Source organism: Indicator indicator, chromosome 35 (genome assembly GCF_027791375.1).
Source record: "Indicator indicator isolate 239-I01 chromosome 35, UM_Iind_1.1, whole genome shotgun sequence".
NCBI classification, from domain to species: Eukaryota; Metazoa; Chordata; class Aves; order Piciformes; family Indicatoridae; genus Indicator; species Indicator indicator.
In genome coordinates this window covers 6671080-6695167 of record NC_072044.1, presented here as the reverse complement: position 1 = coordinate 6695167, position 24088 = coordinate 6671080, and the positions used below count along the sequence as shown (strand labels likewise).

The 24088-nt window shown below is 54.0% G+C and overlaps 2 protein-coding genes across 2 annotated transcripts; both read left to right on the top strand.

Annotated features, from left to right (window-relative positions):
* The first annotated feature begins 12324 nt into the window (after nucleotides 1–12324).
* LOC128978057 (polymeric immunoglobulin receptor-like) lies at nucleotides 12325–18006 on the top strand. Its single transcript, XM_054395805.1, has 8 exons — nucleotides 12325–12367; nucleotides 12760–13125; nucleotides 13709–14199; nucleotides 14349–14631; nucleotides 15960–16032; nucleotides 16773–16888; nucleotides 17259–17308; nucleotides 17800–18006. Exons 1-8 carry the CDS (start codon nucleotides 12325–12327, stop codon nucleotides 18004–18006), a joined length of 1629 nt encoding a protein of 542 aa, XP_054251780.1.
* Nucleotides 18007–19127: 1121 nt separating this feature from the next.
* LOC128978056 (triggering receptor expressed on myeloid cells 2-like) lies at nucleotides 19128–22128 on the top strand. The gene is made up of 5 exons (XM_054395804.1): nucleotides 19128–19170; nucleotides 20435–20776; nucleotides 21075–21129; nucleotides 21444–21588; nucleotides 22087–22128. The coding sequence occupies exons 1-5, from the start codon at nucleotides 19128–19130 to the stop codon at nucleotides 22126–22128; spliced, it is 627 nt and encodes a 208-aa protein (XP_054251779.1).
* The last annotated feature ends 1960 nt before the right edge of the window (nucleotides 22129–24088 follow it).

Sequence of the window (24088 nt, the reverse complement as noted above, 5' to 3'; positions counted from 1 at the left end):
ATCTCCAGCTCAAGCTAATAGACACATCTGCCAACAACTCCTGCTTGTGTTTTGGAACTGCTCTATAGATTATCTCATTGCCAAGAAAAAGAAGAGATATTTATGATGGTGACTGAAAAGCCTTGAAATTCCAGCTCAGATCCTCAGTGGTGTGAGCTGGAGCTGCTTCAGTGAGACCAGGGGACACTGCCAGCTGACACAGGTTGGACTGTCTGGTTTCACCTGCCAGGCCTCCTAGCACACATGGACCATGCAAGGGGCAAATATCTGCCACTCTTTCCTCCTCTCATCTGGGTGGAAAAGAAATGAAGGCACAAATGCAGAAGTAAAACCATTTGCTCCTGCCTTGAACACAGAGGTCACTGGAGCTGCAGCTTCAACATGAAAATGGGAACTGAGACAGGGCCAGGGAGATTCCTCCAAGGCACCAGGGTCTGTCCTGCAAACCAGGGGAGAAAACCATCTTGAGTTTGTGAAAGGGCTGTATTAAAGCCATAAGACAGGGAGGTGTTCCAATAGCAAAGCAGCAGGAGCAGGGGGGAGGCTGGGAGCTGCAGAAGATATGTGCTGAGGGGTCAGCAGGTGCTCAGCTTTATAGAAAGTGCAGCTCAAGTTCCTGAACTCTTCTGTGCTGAGGTTCTTCAGGAACAGGTCCCCAGGTGAGCCTCACTCAGAGCTGGAGCCTTATTTGACACCAGGGAGGTTCTTTTGATCTGTCAGAGTTTTGTAAGAACTGAGAATCACAGAAGCACACAGAATGGTAGGGGCTGGAAGGGACCTCCAGAGATCACCCAGTCCAACCCCTGCCAGGGTAGGATCCTCCAGGGAAGGTCACACAGAACACATCCAGGTGGGTTTGGAAAGTCTCCACAACCTCTCTGGGCAGCCTGCTCCAGGCTCTGTCACCCTCACAGGGACAAAGTTTTGCCTTCTGTTCCCCTGGCACCTCCTCTGCTCCAGCTTGCCCCCAGTGCCCCTTGTGCTGTCCTTGGCCATCCCTGAGCAGAGCCTGGCTCCAGCCCTGCACATCTTTATCCCCAGCACTGAGGGCAGCCCTCAGGCTCCTCTGCTCCAAGCTCCAGCTCTCAGCCTGTGCTCACAGGGAGATGTTCCACTGCCTGCAGCAGCTCTGGGGCTCTGTGCTGAGCTCTTTTAAGCAGTTCCCTGAGATCCTTCTTGAACTAGGATCTTCTTGAGAAGGTTCAGGAAATGTGCACTAAGCAGTGGCCTTTCTTGCCTGTCTGTGGAGCTCAGGCAGTGCAAAGCCAACACAGACACAGGTGCTTCATGGCAGCCTGCCCTGGAAGCCCTTCCTGAGGGTCTGCAGCAGACACAATCCCAGACTGTGCTGCTATCAAACACCCTCCCAGGAGCAGCTTTCCTTGTGGCAACAGAGGCATCACCACTCACCCTGGGGAGGGGACTGAGTGAGAGCACTGCAGGATCAGGCCCCCTGCTCTCTGCAGAGCATTTCAAACATTTCAATGTGTCTAATCCCTTCCAAAAAATGTAAACCAGTTGTGACCTCCTGGCATCCTGCAGCTCCAATGGGGAGTCCTGGCTGCGAGGGGTAGTGGTGCCTTGGTTGGATGGGAAAATGCTGAATTTAATCTCAGAATGGATTTTTATGGCCAAGACACAACCCACCCTTGGAAAAAAAAAAAAGAGAGAGAGAGTTTCTAATGGCAAGGCTGCCACAGGGTGAATTATAGAGCTGTAAATGACAGCACTTTCATCAGCTGATGAGGGTGACCAACCCCTTCCAACAAAGGGGAGCTTGAGCCAGAGCTCTGGCAGCAGGTGGAAGGATCCTCTGGTGACTCCAGAGGTCTTGGGATCAGGCCCAGGTTGTTCCTGGATTTCCACTATTTTTCTCTTCATCTCAATCGTTATTCAGCTGAAGATTTAAACCCAGGCCAAACATTTATTGTTTGTGTAAGTTGGAACTCATCTCAGCTTTCAAACCAGGGTTGGGTGGAACTATTTTGCCAACTTTTCTCCAGAGGCTCTCTTCGAGAGGCTCCTTCTTGACTCTGAGCTCAGATTTTCCTCAGCTTGTTGGTGTTACCCTCCTGGCTTTAATGCCTTTTGTTAAGGGCACACATTGACACTGCCCTGCAGTCACTTTAATTCTGTGTGGGCTCAAAAGCTAACAGGAAGAAAAGAATTAACCCAAACCTCTCTGGTTATTTGGGGTTGCATTAATTAATTTGGTTTTTCTTTTCATGTTTGGTGAAGAAGGAAAGAAAAAGGAAAAAACAATAGGAAAAGAAAAGGAAGGATGAAAAAAAGGAAGGATGAAAAAAAGGAAGGATGAAAAAAGGAAGGATAAAAAAGGAAGAATAAAAAAAGGATGAGAAAAAGGAAAAATTAATAAAAGATAGGATAAAAAAAGGAATGATGAAAAAAGGAAGGATGAAAAAAAGGAAGGATAAAAAAAGAAAGGATAAAAAAGGAAGAATAAAGAAAAGGATGAGAAAAAGGAAAAATTAATTAAAGGAAGGATGAAAAAAGGAAGGATAAAAAAGGAAGAATAAAGAAAAGGATGAGAAAAAGGAAAAATTAATTAAAGGAAGGATGAAAAAAGGAAGGATAAAAAAAGGAAGGATAAAAAAGGAAGAATGAAAAAAAGGAAGGATAAAAAAAGGATGAGAAAAAGGAAAAATTAATAAAAGGAAGGATGAAAAAAGGAAGGATGAAAAAAGGAAGGATAACAAAAGGAAGGATAAAAAAAGGAAGGATAAAGAAAGGATGAGAAAAAGGAAAAATTAATAAAAGGAAAGTTAAAAAAAAGAAGGATGAAAAATGGAAGGATGAAAACAGGAAGAATGAGAAAATGGAAGGGTGAAAAAATGGAAGGACAAAAAAAGGAAGGATGAAAATATGGAAGGATGAAAAAAAGGAAGAATGTAAAAAAAAGGAAGAATGTAAAAAAAAGGAAGAATGTAAAAATGGAAGTATGAAAATGATTGGGGAGGGGGAAAGTTTGGCAATGAAATCAGGAAAAGCAGAAGGGATGTGAATAGTGAAGCTCACCAAGTAACCCAGGGGGGAAAGGGGAAATAGAAAGGAACTGAGCTCTGAAACTTTACCTTCCTTTAATTATCCAGGTGACATTTCAGACATTCAGTCTGATTTTTCCCTCCTCCCCCCACATCTGCATGTTGCAAACAGCCTTTTAAAAACACTTAAAATAAAATAAAATAAAACAGCTGCTCCAGGAGATTATTTAGTGAAAAGTAAACCTTACACAAATTCAATTGCAAAGTAGTTAAAGGTATTTGAATTTTTCCTTCTTATTTTCTTTTTCTTTTTTTTCCCCCCTTCCCATGTTAAAGAAGAAGAATCCCAAGAAAGAAAGTATTTGATGGCTAATAATCTCATTTCAATATAATAGGACCTTTCTTTTGCAAAGAGCAAGACAGGTTAAAAGATATAATTATGACTTTGCAAACTCTCCCAAGTGCTAGGAGATCATCTGACAGTTCTGATCCCGGGCTCAGCTCTCAAAGGGGAAAAGTCTTTGTCTAGTTAGAGAGTTAAAGAGACAGGATCCCTATTCCACCCTCTGCCTACATTGCAATTTAACTGTCAAAAAAAATCCAAGCTGTGAAATTGTCTTATTCCAACACAGCACAAGAAGAGAGAGAGAGGTTTGAAACTGACCTGTCAAAAGCACCCTGTTTAAAAATGGATAATATACTTTAAATATATATTTTTTTCCCCTTTCCTGCAGCTACTTAAAGGTTAAAGATGTGCCAAAGAAGTAGGATGAATTTTTTTTTTTATCCCTCCCCCACCCCCTCTCATTAAAGCTTTTAAAAACAATTAAACAAAATTTTCATTTCAAAATTAAGGATCATCAGTGTGAAAAAACAAAAACACAAAAAACAAACCCCACAACTCCTCTGAAGATCAAAAGGAGCACATCAGAATCACATTAATTCTGATTAAAAAAAAAAAAAAAAAAAGGAGGGGGGGAAGAGAGAGAGCATAAATTCCCCCCCTCCCTCCTTTTTTTTTTTCTCAATGGGAAGAGAAACTTGGAGGACATTTCAACAGGGTTTGCATTGTCAGAATGTACAAGAAGGTGGAGCAGAGTGTCTGGAGGAGCTGAAGCCCAAGGCAAGCACTGAGCCATGAGGGCAGATGCAGAGGCTGCTGCTGACAGCCCATGCTGATGCTCTTGGGCTCTTTAAAGCTTTTACTTCTTTTAATGTTTCCAAACACTCAAAGAAGGAGGGGGAAATATTTTTTTTCCCAAGTAACCAAACAAAAGAAGCTGTTTCTTAAAAGGGGTTTCCAAGGAGCCACAAACAAACAGCTCCAAATCATTTCTTTACCAAATATAGATGGCAAACAGACAGCTGGACAGCATCAGAGGGGCATCCTGCAATATCCTGGCACATGGCATGGCACCAGAGCAGCACCTTCCTCACCCAGCACTGCCTCAGCAGAATCAGGACCCCAGAGCATTGTTGGCAAAGCCTGGGGGCTGCAGCAAGCCCAGGGCTGGGAGCTGTAAGCATGGGAGCTGAGTGTTCACCCCTCAGAGCAGGCAATGCTCTCCCCTAAGCAGGGAGCTGGGGCCAGATTTGCCTCTTCTTCATCTTACTGCAGGTTAAGAGTGAGCTCCCCATAAATCTAGAGCCCATTGCTGTGTAACAGCATCCCCCCCCTCACAGAGACCAGAGCAGAGTGTTCAGGTCCATTGATACCCCTCCAGGAAGACTCAAACACCTCACACTGGAGCAGCCAAGAGGGTTGCTGGCTCAGCAGCCTCTTTATAGCCTTTATTTGCTGCAGGGGTCTCGGGGACAAGGAGCTTGCTGGGCCTCCCTCCCTCCTAATCAGCAAATTGTGCCCTGCTCCTTCCCATCTGTGGCTTGACTAAAGGTCCTGCCAAAGGTCTGGTGGGGCACAGGCTGTGTCACACAGAACTGCACACAGCCAGCACCAAGGGACACCCAAGGGCCACACAGAGCCATGGCTGATAGATTTGTAGCTTTGGGACAAAAGGGTTGCAAAATAATGTCCCTCCCTAGCCCTCTCTGGCATTTTAGGTCTCTCTCACAAATGAGTCCTCCTGCCCTCTCTGACTCACCAGGTTCCTGCTCTCAAGCCTTTGGGATGCTGCTTTTCTAACTGGGCCAAAGCAGGGCAAGGTTGGGCTAAGAGCTCCTCATTAATGGCTCCAGTCCTGCTTCCTGTAAATGTGGAGGGAAGTTTTCTTCTCAGAGCAAGGACAGAACCCAGCAGTAAGACAAAGGCTTCCTCCTGGCAGCCCAAATGCAAGAGCAAAGAGCTTTGCTCTTCAAAAGGCAACAAGAAAGCCTTCCCTGTCCTTTCCACTGAGCTGTCTGGTCCCCAGTTCTCACCAGTTTGCCTCAGCCTTTCAAGGGATCAGATGCTGAAGAGGTTCCCTGGAGCATCCCAAAGCAGGCTCTGGGTCTCCTTGGTAGACAGCAGGTGCTAAAGTTGCCTTCCTCGTGCCCCTGGGAAGCTGCCATGGTTCTGCCCACAGAAGAGCCCAAACTCATCTGCTTTGCATTTCCCCCTCTGAATTCAACCTGCTCTGCAGCTCTGCTTCTCTCCTTTGTCATTGCCTCAGAAGGATTCCTGCCCTGGTGTCAGGCAAAGTCTGCTCCTTGCTTGTGACAGCACCAAGAGGGCTGCAGGTGTCAGGAGGGAATTCCTGCAGTGAAAATCATGGATGCAGCTCTGAGGAGCCATGGGCAGTCAGCAGGCAGCCTGAGTGTCACCTGGTGAGGAAAGAGCAGTGTGGCACAGAGCCATGGCACTGCCTGGATGTGTTAAGTGCCACAGGAGCAGAAACAAAAGGGGAGAGGAAGTCAGGAGCTGTAACCCCCTGGAATTACACCACAAGACCTGTGCTTGGCTGCACCATTTTCACCTCATCACTTCCCTTCCCTCCTAGTGCTGCAGAAACCTCCCTCACCTGAATCTCCCCAGTGCCCTGCTCCAGCTGGCAGCCCCTTACGACCAGCTCAGCCCAGGGGCCATGGTTAATGCCCACAGCTCTGCCAAGGCTTGCTCAGAGGGGGCAGTTCTCAGGCGGTGTGAAGCTGCCACTGCTGCCCTTACACAGCAATGTGACCCTGGAGGAGCTGTCCCCAGAGCAGCATCTCCCCACCAAGCCCCAGCCAATGTGAGCAGAGCTGTGAGCTGAGCTGCCTCCAGGCTGGGACAGGCTCAGGCAATGTCCCTGCTTGGCTGTGGGTCCCCCCCCCCAGTGCACAGCACACGTTTGGCTTTGATTGATTTTGTAATTGCTGCTTTAATTGAACAGTTACAGCAACACCAGCAGGAAAAGGTTTCAGGGCTGGGGAAGGGGGAGGTGGGAGGGTGTGGAGGTGGAAAGGGAATTGGAGCTGGGGAAAGAGCAAAATGGGTTTTCCCTTTTTCTTTAGATGAAAACAGAGAAGAGAGGGCAAGGAGATGAGTTCCCTTCTGCAGGCACTGAGGAGGAGGAGGAGAGCTGAAAACAATGAATTACAAAAAGAGGAGAAAAATGAGAAGTGAGTTGAAAAAAAGTGGCAGGGCCAAGGGGGTCTTGGGGACTCCTTAGCCTCTAACTGACATCCTCTTGCTGCCGGCTGGGAATGTTGGCATGAGGAAAATAGGCCACAGAGAAGGAAAACTGGGAAGCTGTGCGAGCTGGAAGGGGAGGAAGCAGCAGGACATGGTAGGAGAAGATGCCTCTGTGCCTAAATGAAAGGTGCATGAGCAACATGGAGAGGTGGAGAAGGACACAGCTGAGTCAGAGAAGCTGCAGAGTGTCTGAAAGCAAACCTGATGTGTACAGCAAGGTCTGAGCTGCAAGCACAAGTGGCTTGTATAGCATGAGGGAAACCTCAAGAAAGGGGAGGATGGAGCAGGGGAAAGCTGGGATGTGTGGGAGTGACGGGAGAGCACAACATGTGTGAGTGGGAAAGCAGTGAGAGATGGAGGGATGGAGGATGGATGGAGGGAGGGAGGAGGAAGGTAGGGAGGGATGGACAGGCAGACACCTTTGCAACAGCTGAGTGAGAAATGAGGCCATGGTTGCTGGGGTGGCACTGTGGGGCATCCTCTGTTGCCATGCTGTGATGTGAGGTTGCCCTTTCAGAGCAGATCTGGTGCCATGCTGCTGTTCATGCCTGGGGCTGTGTCTATGAACTTTCTAGACCATTCCTGCCCCTGCTCTGTGTCCACCTCTGCCTCCAGATGTTGGGAGTTTGCACCACTTCCCAGCCTGTTTGTGTACACCCCTGTGAGGGGGTGGGCATGGAGATGTCTTTCCCTGTTCTGTGCCCATCTGTGCAGTGGGCACAAGCACCTCTGCCTCCAGGATTGCAGATGTGTGCCCCTGTATGGGGGCATGTGTCTGAGCCAGGAGCCTGTGCTCGGGGTGTGTGTGTCAGGAAGAGGACAGGCGAATCCAGACAGGGTCAGGGGGGAAGGTGCACACAGAGGCCATGGAGCAGCTCCACAGCAAAGCAGATCAGGTTTCAGGAGAGCCTGGAGCTGGGGCTGGAGGGGGACAGGAGGAAGGCTCTGCTGATTGCATTCCCTGGCAGGCAGCACAAGGCAGGTTTAAAGAGTATCCTTACATTTAGGAGTTTGTTTATTATTCTTAACTAAGCAGCTCAGACAGGCAAGCCAGCAGCACCACATCCACGCTGGCTTCCCAGGAAGGCAGGGAAGGGAGGGACAGGAAGGCAGATTTCCAGACTAGGGGACAAAGGGATTTATGTACAGCTGGGCTAGGAAAAGGGGCAAAGCAGCTTTGCCAGCTACTTAAGCTGAGTGTCTTCCACACTCTCTGGGCTGTCAGAGAGGAGTCTGGCTGGGGGGGAGACTGGAGGGTGGCAAACAGGATCACAGCAAACTGGCTGCTCCCAAACCCAGCAGCACCTTCTGGCTGGCTGCTTCTCTCACACTGAAGGACTTCAGACTCTCCTCTGAAATTCCTCAGAAGCAGGAGCAGAGACTCAGCTCTGTGTTTCCTAGGGAGGAGGGAAGAGATCTCTTCTCTCTCCTGTTAAAATCCACTTACTCCATCAGGGGTCCCAGGGCACCTGGATATTTGTGGCAATAGAAACTCTCACCCCTTGACCCCCTGCTCTGGGCACCCTGGCATGGCACACTCCCAGCTCTGGCTCTTGCCTTGCCTGGCTCAGCAAATTTTCAGCTACTTCAGTGACCAAGAATCTGGCAACCTAGATAGGAAGGAGGGGAAGCATCAGTGTGCATCCCTCCCAGGGACAGAGCAGAGGCCTCTGTGGGCTCCCTCAGACCACATCTGTCCTTGGGCTCTCCTGGAGCACAGCTGATGGAGAAGGGAAGGGTTCTGCACATCCACACAGAGTGAAACCCACAGAGGAGCATTTTCCTGCACACTGCTTGTGTGCTGCACACCAAGTGAGCACTGCCCAGATCGGCAAAGATAGCCAGAGCAGCATTTTCCCACCAGCAACCTTCCACACCTCTGGGGTCTGGTGTGCAAAGGGAGTGCCAGGTCCTGGCAGCTCAGAGGGCAGCGCTGCAGGGGAGGGACTGCCTTGGCCATTCGCTGAGTGCTGATGGCTGTGCTCACACTGTTGTGAAAAGGAGGTCAAGGAAGGTCACTCAGTTCAAGAGCATAAATCAAGCAGGAAAGCAGAGTGGAAGGCTGGGAATGCTCAGGAGAGCCACCGGTGGGGGGTGGCTGGGGGGGAGCAGAGGAAGGGCTAAGGAGACCAAGAATGCCACATGTGGGTGAAGCAGAACACACCAGGGAAGGGAAGCAGCCAAACAGTGGCAGCCAGAACAGGAGGCAGGAAAGCCCAGGCTGGGGTCCTTTATCCTGTGCTGTAAGCAAGGCTCTGTGTTAACTGGCAGGATTATGCTGCCAGAGCAGGCAGGGAGGCTCCACACCCTCCGCTCCCAACCCGCTGACAGGAAGCCTTGCGCTGGAAACTCACTTGTGTGCGGTGCAAAATGTCTCACTTCTGGTAGCAATTTGTTCCCCATCACAAACATTCCTGGCAGAAGCTTGAGGGGGTAGGAAACAGGCCAGGAGGGCTGGGGGGCAGCGGGGTCCCACCTGGTGACCTGGCTAATAACACAATGGAGCAGACAGGAGACCTTTCACCACCTCTCCCCTTCCTCTGTGTCCCTCATTCCACCTTTCACCACCTCTCCCTCTATTTCTCTCCTTTCTCCTGCTTTTTGCCAGCCTCCTCTTTCCCCTTCTCCACTTCCCCTCTTCTTTCATCCCTTTAGTGCTCTCCTGCTATGTGCTCTTAGCACACTTGGGTCTCCCAAATGCATTACACCTGTGCCCCTCCACACTCAGCAGAGCTCAACTTGATCTGAGCCTCCAAAAGGCCTTTTGTGATCAGCCTTCCCCCCAGCACTCTCTGGACAGAAGTCTCCCTCTCTCCCTCTTCCCTTCCCCCTTCTTTCTCTCCCCCACATAATATTTTCCATATGAAGAAGCCTTCCTGCAGCCGAGCTGCCCTCTCGGCGAGGCTGAGAGGAGACCCTGGGAGCCTTTAATCCTCTCTCTCTCTCTTGCTTTCATCCCCAGCCACAGCTGGACGCCCCATTGATGTGGAACAGACCAAACACCAGGCCCCTCGCTAAGCTGCTGCTCTGGGGCCTCTCCTCCTTTAGAGCTGAGCTGAGCCCATGGCCCCTGTCCTGCGTGGCAGGCAGCCCCTGCACCACACAGCCAGAGCCCCCCAGCCACACTGCTCTGCTGCTCACTGAAGTGCTGCTTCCCTCAGCCATCTTCTGCCACTTCACTCTAAGGCAAGCCCCCACCCTCTCCCCTGCACCAGCACCCCCCTTTCTCAGCATTATTTAGCATCAGTTCCTCATTGCCTCTCACCCCTGCAGAGCATCAGGCCTGGAGGAGGGTGAAGGACAGGTTTGTGCTGCTCTGCTGAGGAAGCAACTGATGGTGATGCCTGCAGGAAGGGCCTGGCAGGCTCCATCAGCTGATGGCTAAGGTTCTATGACTGGAGGCTGCTTAGGGAAGAAGGGTCTCTGGCTAAGATCTCTCTCAGTCATAGAATTATGAAGGCTGGAAAAGACCTCTAAGATCTTTGGGGTTGGATTGGGTTAGACTCCAAGATCTCCAGAGGTCCCTCCCAACCCCTAGCATCCTGTGATCATCAAGCCCAACCTTTTTGAGGCACACTGCACGGTAAAGCAAGGATCTACAGCTTCTCAAAACCCTTTGCAGCCTGCACAAGATGGGCTCAGAGGGGCACCTGCCTCCCAGAGCCAGGGGACACAGAAGTGCCACTCCTGTGCAGCCAGCAGCTGGCACCCTGACTTTGGAGCCAGATGAGCAGAGTGTTTCACTTCCAGGCAAAACACAGGGAATATGGTGAGCCACAGAACTGTTTGGTTGGAAAAGACCTCTAAGATCATCCAGTCCAACATCAACCCAGCACCACCATGGCCACCAAACTATGACCCCAGATGCCATGGCCACAGCTTTCTTGAACACCTCCAGGGATGGGGACTTCACCACCTCCATGGGTAGCCTCTTCCAGTCCCTGACCACTCTTGCAGCAAAGAAATTGTTCCTCATCTCCAACCTAAGCCTCCCCTGGCACAATTTCAGGCCATTGCCTTTACTTCTATCACCTGAGACTACGGAGAAGAGATCAAGCCCCAGCTGGCTCCAGCCTCCTTTCAGGGAGCTGTAGAGAGCAAAGAGGTCTCCCTCAGCAAAGCCCAGCGAAGCCCAGCACCGCCCCTGGGGGTCCCAGGCTGCTTTCAAGCACAGCCGGGACCCCGCTGCCGGCCAACCCCCTGCAGAGCCTGTCCCAGCCTCGCACCCCCATTCCTGATCTTCCTCTGCCCCCTAGCGGCCTCGCACCGCAACACCAGCCGCGGCCGAGGCTCCGCGCAGCATTAGTCTCTCATTGAAAGCATTATTGATCCTCTGCCAGAGGCGCAGCCAAGGGACCAACTTCATTACTACTGCTCCTCCTCAGTCACCACCATGCTGGGTCCTGGGCAGAGGTCTCTTCAAGGCTTGGCCTACCCCAAAAGGCTTCTCCAAGACAGGACCTCCAATGGACATGGCACATGTGGATCCTGGAACCATAGCATGCCAGTGTGGAAGGGACCCCAAGGATCATCTGGTCCAATCTCTCTAGGTGATGTTGGAATGGAAATGAGCTGGCACAGCAGCCTGTCAAGCTGCCCAATGTATGGGATTCCACCTCTTCCCTTGGGAGATGATTCCAGTGTCCAGCTGTGCTCATGGTCAAACATTTTCTTCTGGAGCCCAGTGGGAATCTCCCCAGCAGTAGCTTTTCCCCATCACCCCTTGTCTTCTCCGTGGGACTCCTTGTACAAAAGGAGTCACCATCCTCTTCGTGGCCACCCTTGATGTCCTGGTCCACGGTGATAAGGTCTCTTCTCCAGGCTGAACAGCCTCAGCTCTCTCAGACTTCCCTCCCATGTCAGGGCTTCCAGTGCCCTGCTGACTGCTGTGGCCATGGGCAGGGATGAGGACTGCAGTGCAGCATGGCCCTGGGCTCACTCTGCAGGCAGCCAGTGGCAGGAGCTGAGCTAATTGCAGGCTCCTGGGGTTTGTCCGTAGGAGGACGAGCGAGATCCCCCTGCTTGTTACCCAGCATCAAGTGCCTGATGAGAGAGGGATTTGGGGACAAGACAAAGCGAAGCTATCTGCCACAAGATGATTAGGCAGAGGGTGTTGTTAATAAGCTGCTTATGCCTATAATTGGAAATGATTTGCAGCCAGGGTGTCAGTGCAGCCTTCCTGCACTGCTCTGCTGGAGCGAGACAGGTAGGTGCCAGCCCAGGGGAGACCACCAGGAGCAGAGCTGCTGGCAGGGGGGCAGCAGAGGAGTCTGCTGCTGTTAGGCTTCTGTGCTGTCACTGCCTGGAAAGGTAGAGAGAGGCACAAGGGTCTCAAGGGGAGGCAGAGGGGAATCTACCAAACCTTAGTGACTAAGGGTATGCTTGGCAGTACAGCAGGGACAGACCTTCTGCTGTGTCCTTCCAGCAGCCAGAACATGAGTGAGGCCAAGAGAGCAAGGAGGAGATAAGGCCTGCCACAGCCTGTCCTCTGCCAGCAGGGCAGGCTGAGCTCTGCTCTCAGCCACTTCCCCATACACTGCAATCCGTATCAGGCTTGTTGCAAAGCCTGGTGAAGGGTTTCCGCTGGAGCAGACCTCAGGCACTTCCTCCAGCAGCTGCACTGCTGTGGGAGGGCTCTCAAGGCAGACACTCCTGAGCAGGGCACACTGGGCACCCCCCAGCAATGCCCCTTCCTTGGCACCAAGGACAGCCATGGGGCTGAGCATCCTCCTCCTGCTGCCACTCTGCTTCCCAGGTAAGAGAAAGGCTGGGGATGGGAGTGGGAGACCCTTCCCTCCCTCCTGCTGCCTGGGGAGCTCCACAGTGCAGGGGGACCCAGCACTGGCAGGGCTCTGAGCTGGGCAGATTGCTGCAGGAGTAGGGAGGGAAGGGGCAGCCCAGTCCTCACCATTGCTCCATTTAGCACCCCTAGCACCCACAGGTCTGTGGTTTCAGAGACACTGGATGCTAAATCACAGCTGCAGTCCCAGCTCAGATCTCAGCACTGTCCACCAGAGACCAACCTTCCCCTCCCCAGGCAGCTGAACTGAGCAGCAGGAATGGATCTTGGCTTTCTGAGTTCCTTCAGCCACAGGCACCCCCGGGGGCTGTGGGCAGCCCTGCACCAGCTCCCCTTTCCCTCCCCAGGTCTGATATTTCCAGGACTGCAAGGCCAAGCTCCTGCTGCTGAGGAGAGCCGGAGGGAGGGAAGCACTTTGCTCCTCAGGTGTCCCTACACAGTGCAGCAGAGGCAGCAGCTGAAGGGCTGGGGACACCTCAGGGAGGGGCAATGGAAAATCCTGGTGGAGATCAACTCTTCTCAGAGCTCAACCACGAACCAGATCACAAAGGGGAGAGTTTCTGTAAGGGACAACAGCACCTCCAGGCTGCTGACCATCGTCATGACCAACCTCCAGGGAGAGGACTCAGGCATCTACTGCTGCAGCCTCCGCTCCCCCCAGCATGGCAGCAGACCCCTGCCACTGAAGATAATCTCCCTCAATGTGTTCAAGGGTGAGTCCCTCCCCCCAGCCCCAAACCCAAGTCCTGTCAGCAAGCAGCAGCATTCCTGTCCCACCTCACCCACACAGCTGAGCATCTTCCCACAGCTCCTCCTCCTGCCCAGCCCTGCTCGCTGCTGTCCCCTCTCCCAGGCACTGTGTGGTGGAGCCCCAGACCCAGCTGGCCCTGCAGGCTCTTGGCTCCCTCCTGTCCTGCCCTACCTGCCCTGACTGCTGGGTCCCTGAGGGACAGAGTTTGGGCCAGATGCCCAGCTCAGGCCAGGAGGATGCATTTGTGCCCACCACTTGTGGGTCAGTAACCTCCTCTGCTATTTGGGACAGAGGGCAATGGTTTGAAGCTAGAGCAGGGCAGATTTAGAGCAGACATGAGGAAGAAATTCTTCACTATGAGGCTGAGGAGACACTGGAACAGGTTGCCCAGAGAAGTTACGGATGCCTCATTCCTGGAGGTGTTCAAGGCCAGGCTGGATGAGACTCTGAGCGACCTGGGCTGGTGGGAGGTGTCCCTGCCCAAGGCAGGGGGATGGAGCTGGATGAGCTTTAAGGTCCCTTCCAACCCATCCTGTGATTTGCAGAGCTGCACAGGTGGGAGCTGGACACCATCTCTGTGCAGTGCAAATACAGAGCCTTGGAGCATAGAACCACTCCCAAAGTCTGGTGTCAAAGAGATTCAAGTGGGTGCCACATCTGGCTGAGGACAAACTCCACTTGGGAAGACAGCAGAGCCTTGATTCAAGATGACACTGAGGGAGGGATTCTCACTGTCACCATGAGGAAGCTGCAGGCCCAGGATGCTGGCACCTACTGGTGTGCACTCCACAGAGACTGGCAGCCTGCCAGGATCATGGAGCTCAGGCTCTTTGTGTCCAAGAGTAAGTACCCTGCAGCCAGCTGTGTAACCCCTGCAGCCAGCTGTGTACCCCCCGCAGCCAGCTGTGGTACCTCCTGCAGCCAGCTGTGTACCCCCTGCAGCCAGCTGTGTACCCCCCGCAGCCAGCTGTGGTACCTCCTGCAGCCAGCTGTGTACCCCCTGCAGCCAGCTGTGTACCCCCCGCAGCCAGCTGTGGTACCTCCTGCAGCCAGCTGTGTACCCCCCCGCAGCCAGCTGTGGCAGCTGCTGGCGCTGTGCTGGCTCCGGGACGCGCCCCAGGCTCTGGCTGTTTTCCAGGGAGCAGCCGGTGCACAGCCCAGCAGTCCGGCAGCCTCTCCGTGCAGTGTCTGTACAAACCCTCCGACTACAGACCCGTGAGCAAAGCCTGGTGCAGAGAGGCCGCTGGGGAGCCTTGCACCCTGCTGCTCAGCACGGAGGTGGCGCCCCCAGGCTTCCTCAGGACGTCTCAGCGCGGTAGAGTGGCGATCCAGGACGACAGCCTGCAGGGCGTTGTCACTGTCACCATGAGCAGCCTGCAGGCACAGGACGCTGGGGTGTACTGGTGTGCCCTCCAGGAACGGGATCGGCTCCTGCGGATGGCAGAGGTGGTGCTGAGCGTGGCTGGGGGTGAGTGCTGCTCACCTGTGGGGGAAGGGCTTGGCTCCAGGCTCACTTTCCTCCTCCCTCCCTCTTGTCTCTGCACTGCCCAGCTGGATGCATTTCCCTGCCCCAGCCCTGCCTGACTGAACCTCCCAGGGTGACCATGCTGTGGAAGGCACAACCACATTGTTTAGGTTGGAAGAGACCTCCAAGATCATCCAGGCCAACTTTCAGCCCATCCCCACCATGGCCCCAGGTGCCATGGGCACACATTGCTCAAACACCTCCAGCACTTCCCTGGGCAGAGCCTTGCAGCACCTGAAGGAAAGCTGCAGAGGGACTTTTCTCAGGGACAAGAGGCCATGGTTTAAGCTAGAGCAGGCAGATTTAGACTGGACATTAGAAGAAGTTCTTCACTGTGAGGGTGGTGAGACACTGGAACAGGCTGCCAAGGGAGGCTGTGGATACCTCATCCAGGTGGAAAGGGACCTGGGGGTACTGGTTGACAGCCGCCTGAACATGAGCCAGCAGTGTGCCCAGGTGGCCAAGAGAGCCAATGGCATCCTGGCCTGCATCAGGCATAGTTTGGCCAGCAGGAGCAGGGAGGTCATTGTACCCCTGTACACAGCACTGGTTAGGCCACACCTTGAGTACTGTGTCCAGTTCTGGGCCCCTCAGTTTAGGAAAGATGTTGAATTGCTGGAGCATGTCCAGAGAAGGGCAACAAGGCTGGGGAGAGGCCTTGAGCACAAGCCCTATGAGGAGAGGCTGAGGGAGCTGGGACTGTTTAGCCTGGAGAAGAGGAGGCTCAGGGGAGACCTCATTGCTGTCTACAACTACCTGAAGGGAGGTTGTAGCCAGGAGGGGGTTGGTCTCTTCTCCCAGGCAACCAGCACCAGAACAAGAGGACACAGTCTCAAGCTGCGCCAGGGGAGGTTTAGGCTGGAGGTGAGGAGAAAGTTCTTCACAGAGAGAGTGGTTGGCCACTGGAATGTGCTGCCCAGGGAGGTGGTGGAGTCACCATCCCTGGAGGTGTTCAAGAGGGGATTGGACGTGGCACTTGGTGCCATGGTTTAGATAGGCATGAGGTGTAGGGTGACAGGTTGGACTCGATGATCCTTGAGGTCTCTTCCAACCTTCTTGATTCTTGATTCTTGAAAGCAACCATCCCTGGAAGTGTTTAAGCCCAGGCTGGATGAGGCTCTGAGCAACCTGGGCTGGTGGGAGGTGTCCCTGGCCATGGCAGGGGATTGGAGCTGGATGAGCTTTAAGATCCCTCCAACCCAACCCATGCTGTGGCTCTGTGCAAGGCAGCCCAGCAGTGATTCTTCTTCTCTTCATGTCTGTGATTGCAGCATGGAATGGAACCACTTTGTCACCTGCAGACTCCAGCCAGGCAGCTCCTGCTGCCACCCCCCCAGCACCGAGGTAAGGCCTGAAGAGAGTTCCCTGAGCCTGAGCCCAGGCAGGAGCTGTGACATCTCCCCCCAGTGTGCTCCATCTCCTGGGCCAGGCTGGCTCTGGGTGTCCTGAAGACTCCTGCTAACAGGAACTGGGTCTGGCAGGGATCCTTCCCAAGGTGGCCTCTGCTCCCAGCTCCTGCCCAGGATGTAACTACAAAGGAAGCAGCAGATTGCTAGAGTCTAGGCACAGGTTCCTGGACTGCAGATGCTTTATACACTTTCAAATCCTTTTCTCTCTGGACTGTGCTCTCTGCAGAAACTCCCTGATCCTGCCCCTAAGCCTTTCTCACTCCTGCCCATAAATGTTTAACAGTGAAATGGTCCCTGGCTGCTGCTTGGTCCTTCCTTTACCAGGCTGTGTAAGGCAGAGGATTTTCCTCCCCTCTGGACCTCTGCTGCCATCAGCACTGCAGCAGAACAAAGGAGTACAACCAGACACCAGCTCCAGTGCAGCAGGGCAGCAAAAGACAGGAGGAGAAGGCAGCTCCTGCTTGAGGGAGCCTGGAACTGTGCTTCTGGAGAAGGGGCTTGGGTTTAAAGCCCAGAGAGTAGTTTAGGAGAAGCTCAAAAGGCACAGGAGGTAGCACAGTGATGCTGCAGGAGGAGTCAGCCCTCCCTTCCCTGTGCCTGTTGGGTAATGGCTGTGCCAGCATCCTGCTGTGCTCCCACCTAATGCTGGAAACTCCTCTGCTCTCCTGGCTTCAGCTCGAGTGTGAACATCTTCCTGCGGCTCTCTGTGGTCCTGAGCATCCTGCTCACACTGGCACTCATCTGCTCAGCGGTGCTGTGTGTCTGGTGGTGCAAGCAGCTGAGGAGGAGAGGTATGTGGGGGCTGCTGCTGCCTCATGTCCTGCTCTGTGCTGAGCAGGACCTTCCCTGGCCACCACTCTGCCACTTCCCCATCCCCCCAGAGCAGGTGCAGGCTCCTTGCTGTGCTCTCCTCTCACACCAAGTCAGGCTCCAGCTCCTCCAGGCTCTGCACAGGACCCCTCCTGGCATGGCAGAGAAGAAGCAGAGCCTGAGCAATGTGTTCAGCAGGACCAAGGTGGCTGAGTGCCCCTGGCTCACCCCCAGCTCCTCTCACTGGCCAGCTCCATAGCCTTCCCCTAAACTGCTGCAGCACAGGCACTGCCCCAAGCCTTCCCTGGGCTCCTCTGCCTCTAAACCTTCTGCTTTTGGCTCCTTCCAAAGGTAACAGACAAGGGGAGAGCAGCTGTGGCAAACCAGAGGACGTGGCACAGGTGAGGCAAGCCAGAGATTCCCCTCAGCAATGGTCTGTGAGGAGCTGCCTGATGAGGACCTTGGTGCTCAGCTTTGGTTGTGAGCAGGATTTAATGACACCAGGAGAGGAGTGGTCCCTGCTGGAGAGAGAGGGGAGGCAGTAGTGCAAGGGAAGCCCCACAGGAAGACAAAGCAGAGGGCAACAAGGCTGGGCAGGGAGGATGTGAGCTGTACCAGGGAGAGGTGGTGAAGGGAAGAGTTTTCTGTTCCTTCACCTCTGCCATGACTGAAGGTTAGGTTTTCACAGGGCTTCTCCTCTCCTCCTGGGAAAATGCTGTTCTTTGGGCAGCAGCTGTGGCCTGGCACTGAATCATGCTAAGAGTTCAAGAAACCTGTGCCAGGACACCTGGGGCCATGGTGGTGCTGGGTTGATGGTTGGTCTGGGTGACCTTAGAGGTCTTCCAAGCCAAACAGTTCTGTGACTCTATCAGTTTTTGCTTTCTGTCCCTAGGTTGGCAGCAGTGAAAGAATGAAAAGTCTCAAGGAGGACAGCAAAGACCTAAAATATGCTACCCTGAAATTTGAAGCCCAGCCCAGCCCTGAGGATGCTCTCTACTGCAACCTGGAACCAAGGCAGGCTCACAGGAGGCCCAAGGATGCAGATGTGCAATATGCCATCATTGGACTCCAGCAACTGCCAGCCAGTGACAAAGGATGAAACACAGAATCCCCAAACAACCCAGAAACAGGAGAAAAGAACTGGAATACAGAATGGGAATGGGGAGCAGAGCTGGGAACTACGGAAAGAGCCAAGTTTGTGCTGCTGTCTGTGTCTTGCCTGTGCATTTTGTGACCAGCAGGGAACTGAGCCATCAGTGTCCAGAGCCTCCTGGGGCAGAGGGAGGTGCTGGGTGGTTCTCAGGACCCCTTGCACATCTGCTTTCTTCAGTTGCATTAAAATGCAGACTCTTGTGGACTGATCCTGTGATCCACCTGCACATGGAAGGGTTTGGCTGCAGCCAGCTCTGCAGACAGGGGACAAATGGAAGGGGCCTGAACCATTCCCTGTTCACAAGGCAGTCCCTTCCAGGCAGCTGCTTTGGCTGCAGCCTGAAGCCTTCAGCCCCTGTCCTGGAACCCCATCATTCCCTGTCCTGGCACCCCACCAGCCCCTGTCCTGGCACCCCACCAGCCCCTGTCCTGGTGCCCCATCATTCCCTGTCCTGGCACCCCATCATTCCCTGTCCTGGCACCCCATCAGCCCCTGTCCTGGTACCCCACCAGCCCCTGTCCTGGCACCCCATCAGTCCCTGCCCTCCAGGCCTCTGCAAAAAGTCCCTCTCCAGCTCTCCTGTAGGAGAACTACTGGAAGGCTGCTCTAAGACCTCCCTGGAGCCTTCTCTTCTTCAGGCTGAATCCTTCTTTCACCCTCATGGTGCTGCCTGGGCTTCCTGCAGAGCTCTCGTGGGAGCCACTGTTCCATCCTGGCTCTCCAGCTGTGTCCCATGCCAAGGCTGCTCCTGGGGCCAGGCAGTGCTGAGCTGAGAGCAGCTCCCAGTGCCATGGTTTCAGGCCATCACATGATGCCCTCTTTCAGGCTGTCTGGACTAAATCTGGGCTGTGAGCTGTGAGTGGGCACTGCTGATGCCTGAGGTTTCAGCCCATGAGATAAATGCCAGTCCCTGGTGGATTGCTCAACGTGCAGGACAAAACTGATGCCAAGTTCCTGTCCTCATTCCTTCTGGCCAGCAAGCAGGAAGGAAAGCAAAGCTGCTCTTGGGCAAGAGCCCTTTGCACCTTTCTCCAGACTCCTCTCATCCCCTTTGCTGCCCCACAGACATGGAGAGGTTTGTGCACCTCCTCTTCTTGGTCTTCTCCTCAGGTAAGGAAGTCTCCACGGCCTTGGGTTTTGGTTAGCAGGGTAAAAGATTGGTGCAAAACCTCCTCCTGATAAAGCTCTGGGGAAGGAGAGCAGAGGTCTGGAAGTCCAGTGGCCCTCCCAGGTGCTGAGGGCCATGGCTCAGCCCCAGCCTTGGTCAAGTCAGAGAGGGGTTGGACTGGATGAGCTCAAAGGGCTTTGCCAACCCAAAGGATTCTGTGATTCTACAACCCCCAGACCCTTGGGGCTGTGCCAGGAACCAAAAGGGCAGAGCTGAGGGGGAGGAGAGAAAGAGGAGGGGGAGTTGACTGCACAGGACTGGGCTGGGCATGCAGTGAGGGAAGGCTTGACTGGAAGAAGTGAGCAAAGTGCCAGGGCAGGGTCTCGAAGGTGCTGGGGGCTTGGATCTATTTTCGTGCCACCTTCTAGTCAGGCCTGGAGAGATCTTCAGAGTTTGTGGCTGCCAATTTGCTTGGAAAGGTTGAAGTCATTGTAGGAAAAGTTACTGCAAGGCTCAGGCAGCACCAAGCCCTCCCAAGAGCCTGGTGTTTGATTTGCTCTGAGCTCTCTCACTAGGAGCACAGAGCTCCCCACAAGCACCGCACTGCACTTCTCTCTGCACTTCTGCAGAGCTCAGCTGAGCTCCTCTGCCTCTGCCTCCCATAAAGAGGAATGGAAATCAGAAATGAGGAACCAAGGCAAAGCCAAAGGCCAGCAGCCAAGACAAGCTGTCAGCTTGGTTAAAATTAGCAGGACACGAAAAGATAGGGTGAAAAAAAAATTATAAACGCTTGGGGTGCCAGCTCAGTCCCCCTGAGTGCCCAGCTTCATGCTCCCTGGGAGCAGAGGAAGCTGCAAGGCACCGACAAACTGCAGGAGCTGTGAGGTGGTTGAGCTTCAGGCTGCAGCCCAGAGCAGGCAGCACAGGGCCAGAAGGGAAGGCAAGCACCAAAATTTCCTGAGCTTCAGAAGCAGGCAGCTCCTCCTCCTCCTCCTCCTCCTCCCCTCAGTCCCCAGGCTCCAGCCCCAGGGCCAAGTGGCAGCAGTCAGAGGGCTCACCACAGATATATCCCAGAGGGGTCTGAGGAAAGACTGAATCTGAGCCCTCTGTATCCTCCCTGGGGGCAGCAGGCAGGTGGCAGCCCTGCAGCTGGCAGCAGCCCCCTCCAGAGGGCTGAAAGGTTCCAGGGACACTTGGCAGAAGCACAGTGGCAAGGGATAGATGGAGGGAGCCTTGGCTCACCACTTCCTCCTCCTCTCCTAGCAGGCTGTGCTGCAGAGAACATCACTGTGGTGTATGGGATGGAGGGGGGCAGCATCTCTGTCCACTGCAGCTACAAGCCCTGGCAGCAGCGCTGGAGGGAGAAGAGTTGGTGCAGGCAGCTGGGGGAGAGCCACTGCCAGCAGGTGGTGAGTGCCAGGCGCCTCTGGCTGCCCTTCCTGAGCAGCTGGAACGGCACCACCTCCATCAGGGACAACATCCACGATGGGGTCCTGACAGTCACCATGAGGAGGCTCAGGAAGCAGGACTCTGGCTTGTACCAGTGCAGAACTCACTACCTGGGGGAAGCAGAGAGCTTGGGCAAGGTGCGAGTGGAAGTGCTGCCAGGTAGGTCCTGTGCTGGGGAGGGCTGGGGAGGCTCCTGAGCTCCTGCTGAAACTTCCTCTGTCTGCAGAGGCCAAGGCTTCACTTCAGCCATCTCCTGCTGCAGCCCTGCTCTCAGGTGACTTTCACTGCCTCTTAGCTGCTGATTCACTGCAGGACCTCCCTGTTGCAGGACATCCACAGCACCCCCAGACCCATCCTCCAGCACAGCCCAAGCTCACCTTGGTTGTCTCTGCCTGGCTGGGGCACTGCTGACACTCAGAGACAGCTGCAGGCTGAGCTGTTCTGTTTCTGCCACCAGATGTCCTGGAGACCCAAATGCCAGAGGAGCCTCGGGCAGTGCAGAGCATCTCCAGGTGAGCCATGAAGGTCCTCGTGCTGGGATCTCTGCTGTTCCCAGGACTGAGGTGGGTTTGAAGCTGCATGGATACCACCAGGGGCATATCCTCAACCTCTTCCCACTTTATGACAACTCCCAGAGCTGCTGTAGGGTTTCTCAGCAGCACCTTTCTCCTAACTCAGGCAGCAGAGCACTCCAGTGCCAAGCACAACCCCTCCTGCAGACCCCAACCCCTCCTGCAGACCCCTGTGCTCTGCTGTGCACAGCCAGGTCCTGCCCCCTGCACAGAAGGCCCCAGCCTCACGTTGCTGCATTTCTGCTTCCCCACAGCCTCCCTCCAGGAGCTGATCTCACTGCCTGCTACATCACTGCTGGGTTCCTGGTGGCTAAGCTCGTGGTGGCTGTGCTGATCTTTGTCACTGTCAACAGCAGGAAGCAGAGGGAGCAGAGGGAGCCAAGCCTGCAGGAGCAGCAGGTCCTGCCTTTTGCTGCTGAGCCTGCAGCTGATGGGTTCAGCCCCTGCTGGGAGAGCACTGCCTAGAGCCAGGCCAAGGGCAATTCACAGAGCAATGAAGAGCAGGCACAGCTTTGCCACCTGCATGAGAAAAGGATCTCCTAAACACAGCTGTTCATGAAGCACCACTCCAGAGAGGGCATCTCACCTTCTGCCACTTCTCAGCCCTCTCTCCTCTGGACCAAACAGCCCCAGGTCCCTCAGTCTCTCTTCACAGCAGAGATGTTCAGATCCCTGCATCACCCTGGTAGCCTCCATTGGACTCTCTCCAGCAGATCTCTGTCTCTCCTGAACTGGGGAGTCCAACACTGGGCACAGTGTTGCAGGTTGGTCTCACCAGGCCAGAGCAGAGGCTGTCTTTAGAACTTCTAAAGCTACTGGCAGGGAATTCCCTGTCCCCCATCCCTCCTGCCCTGTGGCAGCCACCACGAGGACCCTCTGGCACCTGGTCTGGTGCAGAATGGTGTCCCAGGTGAGATGTCAGCCTCTGAGCAGAAGTAACTCTGATCAAAATGCTGTGAAAGCAGGAGAGGCTGAGATGATGAATGAGTCCTGGTGGGAAATGATTGGAGTGTGGCTGGAAAAGCTCTGCCTGAGTGACTCAGGAGAATACCATCCCCAGAGCCATTTGCAGGGGAGCCACAAACCCCTGCAAGTTTGGGGTGAGTTAATCAAAGAATGAATGATCTAAAAGTCAGCAATTTCTCACCACTTGACAGGAAGGATTGCAGGTTGATGTTCAAGAGCTCTGCTTCCAGCCTCAGGCACAGCTAAGCCCTGAATCTCCTTTTTTTAAAATTATTTTTGGGGGTCTAAACAAATTGCAGCCACCTGGGGAGGGGAGGAGGCCTGGCTGGGCTTCAGTGACTGAGGAGAGCTTCCACTGCCAGCAGCAGCTGGAGCAGGCTCCAAGCCACCTGCCTGAGGTTCCACCTGAGTTCATCTCTTTGCCACTGCTCATTAGTGAACTTCTGCATTTTCTTTAACACTTCCTGCACAGGAGCAGAAAAATTACAGCTGCTCAGAGGAAACTCTTCTGATGGGACTGAAAAGTGTGCCTGGGAACCAGAGGGTGCGTCTGAGCCGAGATGTTTCCTTTCTGACAGTTTTCCAGTGCCCAAATAAAGCACTCAGCCTGCACATTGCTCACTGCAGCGCCACAAAGCTTCTTGGCTGCCCTCCATCTGCTGCAGTGGCACTGGGGGCCATGGTTTGGTGGCCATGGGGGTGTTGGGTTGATGGTTGGACTGGAGGACCTTAGAGAGCTTTTCCAGCCAAGGGACATCCTCCAGCTAGAGAAGATTGCTCAGGGCCTTGTCATACCTGACCTTGAATACCTTCAGGCTTGTGTCCCCCACTCCCTCCCTGGGCAGCCTGTTGCAGTGTTCCAGCAGCCTCCTAGTGCAGATCTTGCTCCTCACATCCAACCTACATCTGCTCTGCTCTAACTCCAAACCACTGCCCCTGGTCCTATGCCCACAGCTCTTCTGAACAGTCCCTCCCCAGCCATCCTGTAGCCCCCTTCAGATATTGAAACACAGCTCTAAGGGCTCCCTGGAGCCTTCTCTTCTGCAGGCTGAACACCCCCAGCTCCCTCAGCCTGGCCCCACAGCAGAGGAGCTCCAGCCCCCTGATCACTTTCATGGCCTCCTCTGGAGCTGGTCCACAGGGTCCACATCCTTCCTGTGCTGAGGGCTCCAGAGTGGTACCTTTGCCTGTTCCAAAAAGCCCTATTCTTAAACAACAGGCAAAAAATAACCCCCACAGAAAGCCAAAGGCAGGAAGCTGATGTGCTCTGGTAGGAAGTGATAGTGCCACAAGCACCAAGGGGCTGGGAGATGTGGGACCTGCTGCTTCCTGTTAGACTTTCTCCAGAAGCTCACTTCAGGAACTTCCAGAAGCTCCACTCTGGGCTTGCACAACTCTGAAAGGTGGAGGAGAGAAACTCTGCTGCCTGGTCTGATGGAGCTGACAGCAGCTTCTTGCCCTCACACCTGAGCTGTTTGTCCCTCTATGGCCAATCCTCTGAGAACAAAGTTGGGGAAACCTCCTCAAAACAGTGAGGAAATCCACTTCTGGCTCCCCACAGAGGGATGCACAACTGCATCCTTCACTTCCTGCCCCAGCTTCCTCTTTTCTGTTCTTGCCTGCTGTTAATTCTTTCCTTCATCCTTCTCTTTTTGACCATCACAGCTCTGGGAAGCATTCAGGAGGGACAGCCCTGTGCTTTGGGAGATGCCTACTGCTGGTGTAGGGACCATGGCACTGAGGGGTCCCTCTCCAGAGGCCTGGAGCAGCTCTGCTATGGGGACAGGCTGAAAGGGTTGGGGCTGCTCAGCCTGGAGAAGGCTGCAGGGAGACCTTAGAGCTGCATGTCAGTATCTGCAGGGGACCTGCAGGAAGGCTGAGGAGGGACTGTTCAGAAGGGCTTGGGCTGATAGGATGAGGAGCAATGGCTTGA

Bases quoted from the DNA above. Each gene is read 5' to 3' on its own strand.
- LOC128978057 (XM_054395805.1), top strand. From the start codon at position 12,325: ATGGGGCTGAGCATCCTCCTCCTGCTGCCACTCTGCTTCCCAG. The intron at 12,368-12,759 runs GTAAGAGAAAGG...TTCCCTCCCCAG, and splicing joins GCTGCCACTCTGCTTCCCAG to GTCTGATATTTCCAGGACTG. The intron at 14,200-14,348 runs GTACCTCCTGCA...CTCTCCGTGCAG, and splicing joins ACCCCCCGCAGCCAGCTGTG to TGTCTGTACAAACCCTCCGA.
- LOC128978056 (XM_054395804.1), top strand. From the start codon at position 19,128: ATGGAGAGGTTTGTGCACCTCCTCTTCTTGGTCTTCTCCTCAG. The intron at 19,171-20,434 runs GTAAGGAAGTCT...CTCTCCTAGCAG, and splicing joins CTTCTTGGTCTTCTCCTCAG to GCTGTGCTGCAGAGAACATC. The intron at 21,130-21,443 runs GTGAGCCATGAA...GCTTCCCCACAG, and splicing joins GCAGTGCAGAGCATCTCCAG to CCTCCCTCCAGGAGCTGATC.